Source organism: Protobothrops mucrosquamatus, unplaced genomic scaffold (assembly GCF_001527695.2).
Source record: "Protobothrops mucrosquamatus isolate PMUCROS unplaced genomic scaffold, P.Mucros_1.0 scaffold810, whole genome shotgun sequence".
In the NCBI taxonomy this organism is placed as follows: domain Eukaryota; kingdom Metazoa; phylum Chordata; class Lepidosauria; order Squamata; family Viperidae; genus Protobothrops; species Protobothrops mucrosquamatus.
The window spans coordinates 129,806-139,708 of record NW_015387073.1 but is presented as its reverse complement, the minus strand read 5'-3'; the positions used below and the strand labels follow the sequence as shown (position 1 = coordinate 139,708).

The following is a 9,903-nucleotide window of genomic DNA, read 5'->3' as shown; positions in this document are numbered from 1 at the left end:
CCCCCTTCACCTCCCGCTACAGATCGACGCTACCCCTCGGGAGTATTTCGCCAGGCTTTTTTTTTTTACCTTGGCCCTGCGCTTCTCCCAGACGGAAGCCAGGCAAGAGGACCTGAAAGATGCCGAGCAGGAGGTTCATAGCCGTGGCGACGCGGCAGTAGCTGCTCTGCGATGGGTAGCGCAGCCCCGCCATGCTGCTGAGGTGGCTGCTTTCCTGTCTGCCCGAGCTGGCTGGCGGAGCTAGCCTTGAGCAGAAATTCTCACTAGTGTCTCGGTTCCTAAGACCATCGGAAATATGTGTTTTCCGATGGTCTTAGGTGACCCCTGTGAAAGCGTCGTTCGACCCCCAAAAGGGTCGCGACCCACAGGTTGAGAACCGCTGCTCTACACCTACGTCACTAATATGTAGAAGTAGAGTTGTAAATAAGCTGCAGTTTTTGAAGCTCATTAAAAATACAGAATGCTGTCATGTTTAAAAAGTCTCAGGACCTTTAGTGATGTTTTTTTAGCTTTGGCCCCAAATACAGACTAATCAGTTCTGGCTACTTGTGGATTTCTTGACAGAGCCACCTGTGTGGCTTCATGGCTAATATTTCAACCTTTTCATTTCCTGTTTTTCCAGACAATGGCAATTGAGAGTCAAAACGAAGACTTGGGCCAGGAGGAGGTGGTGCAGCAGTGCATGCGCAACCAGCCATGGCTGGAGAAACTGTTTGACTCCTTCAGCAAATTGCTGACTCAGGCTCAAAGCAAATGTGTGTGACACCATCATCAGAGCCACACCCCGGGAGGGGCTGCCTAATGCCTGCCCCTCTGCAGAGTCAGAGCAAGAAGTGGGAAGAGGAAAGTCGAGAGGTACTAATACAGGCAACAAGTCCAGACTCAGCTCACCACCACCACCCCTTCTCCTTGGGGGTTTCTCTTTTTCCTTAAACAGGACATGGGACAAGCCTGTGCTGTGGTGGAGGGTGGAGGTTTGCAGTGGCAGACAGGACATTTTTAGGAAGGTTCTCATCAAATAATTGGATGGTTGGAACAGCCCTTTCCCTTTTGCCCTGGCTGTACAGGGAAATATTATTTATATATAAATGTATAAATACCTAATTGAACAGCCTTGCCCCTTGCTCAGGGTGGGGGTTGAGAATAGGGGAACCCATTGGAAAGTCAGAGAAATGACGATGTGTGATTTTGAGCCAAAAGGCTTCTTGATTTCTCACCATGGAGTGAGTTGACAGCAGTGAGATTGGTGAAAAGAGAAGGACCAGGGTCTTCTGAGGTTCTACCCTACATCTCTTCCATCAAGAACCTTTACTTCTCCTTATGGAGAGCTGAGAATTGAGCATGGGGGGATGGTGCACTGGTCATTCTTTATACAGTGTCTAGCTCCTTTTATCCATAGTCTGATCAGGAAATATGACCCCTGCTCTCCAACATCTCTAATCCCATCTTTGCCAAATAAATGGAGTGAAGGGAAGCCATCCATCCATACACTAATGACGATCACTTCTATTTTTGCTTCCAACAAGAATATTTATTGCCAAGCTTGTTCCCAATCATAAATGGTAGCACCGATTTTCTCCCTTTCTGGAGAAACCTCCCTTTCTCTCCCTCCCTCCCTCCCCTTGTGTTTGCATGGCACAATTGCTGCTGGAGGATTCACTTTTTTGCCATTGAATTGGGTGATTCTAGCTCATTTGGATATGTGGAACAGTTCCCTATACTTTCTGAATAGATAGCAGTAAATGGGCAGGGGAGAGCCTAGTGACATCTATAGCAATCTGTCAAGACTATAACAAGACTTCCTGAAATTCCCCTCTCCTCCCCCAGATTTCACAATTGCCCCCCCCCCACACACACACACACAAACTCTTGGATAATGGGAGGAACGTATAGAGGGATTTAGATAAGTCCCTTCCCCCGTGGTAGATCTGCACTTCTATGAGGGAGGATTTTTTATTATTATTTTTCCCCATTCTCCACATATTATGTCTGAAAAGGCAGAATTCTGCTTCCCCCTCCCTGAAACTGTATATACTGTATAAGATAAAAAGTCTATGTATCATATTGTATTTGACTAACTTGAAATTATTGATGCGCAGGAGTTGCTCTCACTTTCTCCATTCACTTGTAGCTGTGATGTTCTTTGGTTTTGACTGAAATTTTCATTAGGTTACTTTTTTTTATCATTATTGTTATTGAGGGGGGAAGGGAGATTTTGTGTCTCCTACCGCATCCTGCCTCCAAAACAAAGCTCCCTTTCCAAACCTAAACTGAAATGATAAACTCTGATGAGCTAGAGGATGAAGACCTTGTCTTAGTTACCCTTTCTTCAATTCTCAGGTGGGCTGTCCACCTATTATCCAGCTATCCATTATCTTGCGTGTGTCTGCACCCTCCCCTCCCAGTAACCTTCCCAATTACATCAATCGCATGCTTTGGTCAACCATCATCGTTCCTCACCCCAGATCTTCTGCTGACCTCCCAAAGTAATCCCTTACTTGAATGTAGATCTTCCTATGTCAGATTCCCATCTCCATGCCAAAGTCTACCTCATTCTTCCTCCATTGCTATTTCCTCCTCTTCCACATTCACCACCCAGAGTCACTTGTTTGAGATGGCTGGCTATGTAAATTGAATGAATAAATAAGTAAATTTGATTTTTATCCCCCATCAAGTCATCCTTTATTGATGGCCCATCTCCTCTAGAACCTTGCTCTTCCTTCCTCATTAACCATAACCATTCCTCCATTTGAATTTTCCTTCTGCTCTTATAACTTTGGTCTTTCCAAGACTCCTGCTTTCTTTCCACCTGCCCAAATCAATAGGATTTACAGGAGTTGCCCCAATGTACTTTTCAGATTTTGGGTAATGGGGAGGGAGATGTGAAAAGGTACTTCAGGGATGGTGGGAAAATAAATCCCACCTCAGAATTGGTGGTCTCAGAATTAGTGGTCTCATCACAGAGAACTAGTTCAAGCAAATCTCTGAAGGACATGGAAATATGTTAAAACATGTTTGGTTACTTAGGTTAATGTCACTAAAGTATGAACAGATACTGGTGAATCTCATTTTTTCCCTTTCTCCACTTCTTATTTATTGTGGATGAATAGAGGTTGGCAAGTGTGTACGTGAGTGTGCGTGGGGGGTGGGTAGAATTTGGTGAATGAGCCCTAATCAAAGAGAATGGATTTAAAGGGAAGAGTGGCCTGGTTTCTTTTGAGTATTTTAAAACTTACAATTTAGACTTTTTAAAAAACAGCTTTCCTTAATAAACCAGGTTACTGATAGCTGTTTGGCCTTAGAAGTGGTGGATTATGACAGATAGCTGTGTGTGGAAGTGGGGTTAGCTGAACATGGGTTTGGGGAAATGAGAGAATGAGTTGAGGGGAATCTTTCATAGTATAGGGTTAATTTTAGAGGGACCTAAAGCCTTGGCACTTCTTGGGACAATAGACTTGCACCACCAATCCCATGGAGAGCCTTGCTAATCCATTGCTCCCGGTTGGAGGGACAGAGTAGCCAAACTTGAGCACCCAGAATTGGACAGGCCCAGCTTTGAGTTAAACAAGGACAAGCACAACACACGCATGCACACACACACACACACGTACAACCCAATTTCCTGTGACAAAAAGAGACATTCCTCCTCTGCCACCCACCCTTGTATTTGGATCTTGAAAGCCCCCCTTTTTTACAATGTGTATTTCTGTGTATCTTGTTCGCGCCTCAAGGTGGGATTTGTGTTCTGTATTATTGAATGTTCCTATATATTTTTATTGTTCATTATTATTGTCTGAGATGTTTTTTCTCTCAATATGTAAAACTCACATTGTATACTGTGTACACAACAAAATGACAAAAAACACCTTTCTTTCCAAAAATCAAATGCCTGAAACACAACTTTTTTCATTTTGTTGAGACTGGGGTGGCCATGGGAAAAAGGAGAACAGAAGTGGGCTAGGATAATGGGGAAAACCTGCCTAGATCTATTTTTCACATTTAAGCATGATGCTCTGGCTTTTGATCTAAACGTCTTGGTGGTCTGAGCCATATTCTGAAGTTTACATAATCTCTTAACATTTTCTTCCTGTGCAATTCTTGAAGGCCATTCAGTACTAGAAACATTCCTGGTTCTACTTTTTATTCACTGGGCTTTCCTATCAGATGGAAATTTATACACATCACCAGGCTACCTGATGAACCGCCTTGTCCCACTAGGTAGGACAAGCCCATCTGACTCGCACTGGCAGAGAGGGCCTACTTCAGATCCCACCAAAGAACTCCAGCTATCAGGATCCAGAAGAAGAGCCTCCTCTGCTGCAGCGCCCACCCTTTGGAACATCTTACCCTCTAGGGCAGTGGTTCTCAACCTGTGGGTCGGGACCCCATTTGGGGTCGATCGACCATTTCATGGGGGTCGCCAAGCAAGGCTGTCCGCCATTTTTTTTGTCCACCATTTTTTTGTCTGCCATTTTTTCCCCCTTTTCCGGCGGGTGCCTTACCTCCCTTGGGCTGGGCCAGCTGGTGGTCGGCCTGCTCCATCTCTGCCGCTTGCCAGCAACGCCTCGGCCAGTGCAGGGGGCGGAACCACGCATGCGCGGCGCTCCCGGGCAGGGAAAGTCCTCGACTTACGACCGGTTGGGTAGTCCTCGACTTACGACCAGTTTAGTCCTCGACTTACGACCGGTTTAATCCTCGACTTACGACCGGTTTAGTCCTCGACTTACGACCGGTTGGGGTCGCGGCATTAAAAAGGTTGAGAACCACTGCTCTAGGGCACGGGTGTCAAACTTGTCACGTGACGTGTCGCAATGTATCGTGACTTTTTTCGCATTGCTGGAGCTGGGGTGGGCGCAGCCTCTGCATGATGCAACCGGCCCACGGGCCGGCGGTTTGACACCCCTGCTCTAGGGTAAAATCTGCCCCCACCCTCCTATTCTTCTGCAAGAGCCTAAAGACTTGGCTCTGCTGGTTGGCCTGGGGTCCAAATGGGGGAGTTCCATGCTGGAGGTGGCTGCTGGATTGATGGCAGACACCACCATCACCACCCCGCTCTCTACTTTCCACCCGCCCATCTTTTTTGGTTATATTGATGTAATCTTGTGTTCTTTTTCATTGTTTATTTTGTTGTTCTTTTATCTTCTGTTTACACTCTTTTCATTACTTCCTTTTTATTGTTGTAAGCTGCCTACAGTAGCCCCACGGAGAGATAGGTGTCAAATAAATTTAACATAAATAAATCAGTCAAGGACTACCTGTATGTAGCTTTTGCACAACTTTAGTAGTAAGATGCCGATTGCATATTTGACACAAATAATGCTATTCCTATAGATTTGTAAGAAATCTATAGGTTGGAGAAAGCATTCTTCACCTGGGAGAAATTGTACTGTTTTTATAATTATTTCTCCAGGACTATCATAAATTGCTAAATACTAAGATTTAATACTGAACTTCTAGAGTAATTAGTAAAGAACACATTTAATTCTCCACATCAATTCAAACTGAGTGCTTATGCTTATCCACTATACCAGGGGTGTCAAACTGCCGGCCCGCGGGCCGGTTTCATCATACCAGAGCCGCGCCCACCCCATTGCCGGCAATGGCGAAAAAGCTCCGATACGTCACGCAACGTCACGTGACGTCGCGAATTTGACATGCCTGCACTATACTTTTTAATATACTGGTAGTTTTCAAATGTTTCCACCCCAGCTTTCTATATACAAAAGTGCATACTATTTTTCAGTTCATGCACAGGCATATTAAATTTCTCATTAACAGACAATTATAAAATTTATAGCATTCTCCATATGCTCAAACATACACATACATATATGTAGCATGTGATACAGAAGTATGCATTTTTGAAAAAGGCACCCCACCCCATTTTTATGAGTAGATGGGGAAATTTGTTCTATTAAAGGGAGTTTGTTGAAGCATTACATAAAGGTTGATGCGTGTGAGGAATGACAACCTTTCACTGGCCATAATAAGCCTCAGTAGGAAGTTGCACCAATAAGAACAGTAACACAAAGGGGACAGGGCCAAAATTTTCAGAAGGCTTCCCACACACACACACAAACACACCTTTTTAGAATAGATTCCTACTTGTTAGAAAAGTCAGCTGCCTTTATGGAGTTAACACTACAAGAGTGGCTGAGTTCACACAACATGCACTTTTTTTCCACAGAATAGACAGGTTGAGCAAATGAACCATATTATGGCTTAGTATGTCAGCTTCCTTAACCTAATGTGTTGGGCAGAGCCAGCCAATATCTGCTTGTTATGTGCCACCACAGTAAAATTACACACTGGTAATGGGAATGTTTCCCTTTTATTAAAATCATGGTTAAGTCATACATTCAAAATCTATGGCCATTTTATCATTCAATAGGTTTTTAGTTTCACTGTTGTGTCTTTGTGCCTGTATGTACATATATATGCACATATACATGCTCCTTTTAGCCTTAGAATAACACTGTACCAGAAGTTCCCAAACTTTCTTGGTTCATGGAGTCATTTCAGAACCTTGGCTTAACAGAAACAGCAAACTCACAGGAATACCAAGGAATATTTTAAATTACACCAACAGTGTCTGTCAGATGTTGAGTATTGCTGCTTCTCTTGGAAATGTAAAATATCCATGGTGCCTTGTGAGTTCGCTTTGGTGCTACAGCGCAGTTTGGTAAACGTAGCCTTTTACAATAAACAGGCTCTAGTCCATGAGGGCATATGCCACAATCAGTTTTCATTTAAGGGGGAAACCACAGGACTTTACTGTGTAATCTTTGTGTAAGAGACCATTTACAGCTGGAATGCAATTCTCTGTAGCATGGTAAAAGGCTGATAGACTCAAACCACACATACTTTTGACAGTTCAAAGTTGCATGTAGAATACTTCCATTTACTTTATAAACAACAGATCTTTAAATACTGGGAGCATCAGTTGGTAGTTCTAGAGGGATAACCTTCCCTAGTTACGCACATGGTCATGCCTGCTGAGAATATTATCTGTATCTTGTATGTTGTCCAAAGGCTAACACTTCTTCATTTTTCCCGTATCAGTCCTGTAGGGTAAGTTTGACTGGGCAATAGCAACCAGCCCAGCAAGCTGCTAGAATATCTAGTGGCAAGCCACTAGAATATAAAATGAGAGCAAACCCCACTCCCTACTAGCATTGATGTTACCTAGTTTGTACATTGTACAAGAGGTAGCAACTAAAACCATCCCAAAGAAAAAGAAATGCAAGAAAGCAAAATGGCTGGCTGAGGAAGCTTTGCAAATAGCTGAGGAAAGAAGGGAAGCGAAAGGCAAAAGAGAAAGAGAAAGATACACCCAATTGAATGCAGAATTCCAGAGAATAGCTAGAAGAGATAAGAATGCCCTCTTAACTGAACAGTGCAAAGAAATAGAAGAAAACAATAGAATAGGGAGAACCAGAGATCTCTTCAAGAAAATTGGAGATATGAAGGGAACGTTTCATGCAAAGATGGGCATGATAAAGGACCAAAATAGCAGGGACCTAACAGAGGCAGAAGAGATTAAGAAGAGGTGGCAAAATTACACAGAAGAACTATACAATAACGAGCTTAGCATCCCTGATAACCACGATGGGGTGGTCACTGACCCCGAGCCAGACATCCTAGAATATGAAGTGAAATGGGCCTTAGGAAATCTGAGCAACAACAAAGCTAGTGGAGGTGACAGTATTCCAGCGGAGCTATTCAAAATCTTAAAAGACGATGCAATAAAAGTGCTACACTCAATTTGCCAGCAAATTTGGAAAACTCAACAATGGCCACAGGATTGGAAAAGGTCAGTTTACATTCCAATTCCAAAGAAAGGCAATGCCAAAGAATGTTCAAACTATCGCACCATTGCACTTATTTCACATGCAGGTAAAGTTATGCTTAAAATCCTACAAGCTAGACTCCAGCAGTATGTGGCTCGAGAACTTCCAGAAGTACAGGCAGGATTTCGAAAAGGCAAAGGAACTAGAGATCAAATTGCCAACATACGCTGGATCATGGAGAAAGCTAGGGAGTTCCAGAAAAACATCTACTTCTGCTTCATTGACTATGCTAAAGTCTTTGATTGTGTGGATCACAACAAATTGTGGCAAGTTCTTAAAGAGATGGGAGTACCAGACCATCTTATTTGTCTCTTGAGAAACCTATATGCGGGTCAGGAAGCAACAGTGAGAACTGGACACGGAACCACTGATTGGTTCAAAATTGGGAAAGGAGTCCGGCAAGGCTGTATTCTGTCGCCCTGCCTATTTAACTTATATGCAGAACACATCATGAGAAAGGCAGGGCTAGATGAATCAAAAGTTGGAATTAAGATTGCCGGGAGAAATATCAACAACCTAAGATATGCAGATGATACCACTCTAATGGCAGAAAGTGAAGAGGAACTAAAGAGCCTCTTGATGCGGGTGAAGAAGGAGNACGTATAGTCAAGGCCATAGTTTTCCCAGTTGCAATGTATGGCTGTGAAAGTTGGACCATAAGAAAGGCTGAGCGCCAAAGAATTGAGGCCTTTGAAATTATGGCGCTGGAGAAGACTCCTGCGAGTCCCCTGGATTGCAAGGCGATCAAACCGGTCAGTCCTAGAGGAGATCAACCCTGACTGCTCTTTAGAAGGCCAGATCCTGAAGTTGAAACTCAAATACTTTGGCCACCTAATGAGAAGGAAGGATTCACTGGAGAAGAGCCTAATGCTGGGAACGATTGAGGGCAATAGAATAAGGGGACGACAGAGAATGAGGTGGCTGGATGGAGTCACTGAAGCAGTAGGTGTGAGCTTAAATGGACTCCAGAAGATGGTAGAGGACAGGAAGGCCTGAAGGAACGTTGTCCATGAGGTCGCAATGGGTCGGACACGATTTCGCAACAACAAAAGTTTGGTAATGAAACATCTGCAAGAAAACAACTAAGGTCAGAGAGCACCAAATACCCCACAGCAAGCTTCTATAACCATGATCAAAGAGATTCATCATGATCATGTTAACCACTACCCAATCATAATATAATCTGAGAATTGTAATCTTAACACATCTGAGGTCTGAGGAAGGTGATGGATGATGCAAATGTTAGATAATGGAACTGATAGATGGAAGTGTTGAACAGCATGCAAACTTTGGATATTGAGTGTAAGGATCCGGATAAAAATCATGTAGTTAAATATGAGTGCAAGTACTGATACTTGAGTAATGATAGTATACTTTAACATGATAGCACCTCTGAAGATGCTGGGAAACCCTGCTAAGGGGAAAATTTACTAACACCAAGAGCTGCTAATTAAAAAAAATGTTGCTTTTTCATTACTTTCCTTACCCTGACAAGCGCATTACAGAAGTGGGGAACAAAGGATGAATTTAACAAAAGCTGGCCATGTCTTCAAAGTATATAACAACTCTGTTCCTGAACAGAGCAATTTACAAAGTGTGGCACTGAAACTTGATCCTTGTAATTAAGCATTCAAGGTTTCAAACATTCACTGTTTTAAAACAGTAAGCTGGGATGGTAGAATGTTGAGGACCTGCTAAATCAGGGGTCCTCAACCTTGTCAACTTTAAGACTTGTGGACTTCAACCCCCAGAATTCCTCAGCCAGCAAGGCTGGCTGAGGAATTCTGAGAGTTGAAGTCCACAAGTCTTAAAGTTGACACGGTTGAGGACCCCTGTGCTAAATGGTTCTGCAGGAAGCATCACCACTTATTTGCCTTATGGAAACAGCCAGTTCTTACGTAGCGACTACCTCAGTTCATGACTGCTCACAAATACGACAGTAGTAAACAATAATTTTCTGACCAATGTGCACACTTACAGTGAGGGAAAAAAATATTTGATCCCCTGCTGATTTTTACATTTGCCCACTGACAAAGAAATGATCAGTCTATAA

General features: G+C 43.3%; 1 protein-coding gene across 1 annotated transcript in view; it reads left to right on the top strand.

Annotated features, from left to right (window-relative positions):
- LOC107290040 (proline-rich protein 12-like) overlaps positions 1–770 on the top strand; it is an 87,517-nt gene extending 86,747 nt beyond the window's left edge. The window contains exon 15 of the mRNA XM_029284668.1: positions 623–770. Within this exon, the coding sequence (XP_029140501.1) occupies positions 623–763 (141 nt within the window). The 3' untranslated portion in view covers positions 764–770. The remainder of the gene's footprint in view (positions 1–622) is intronic.
- Positions 771–9,903: the final 9,133 nt, after the last annotated feature.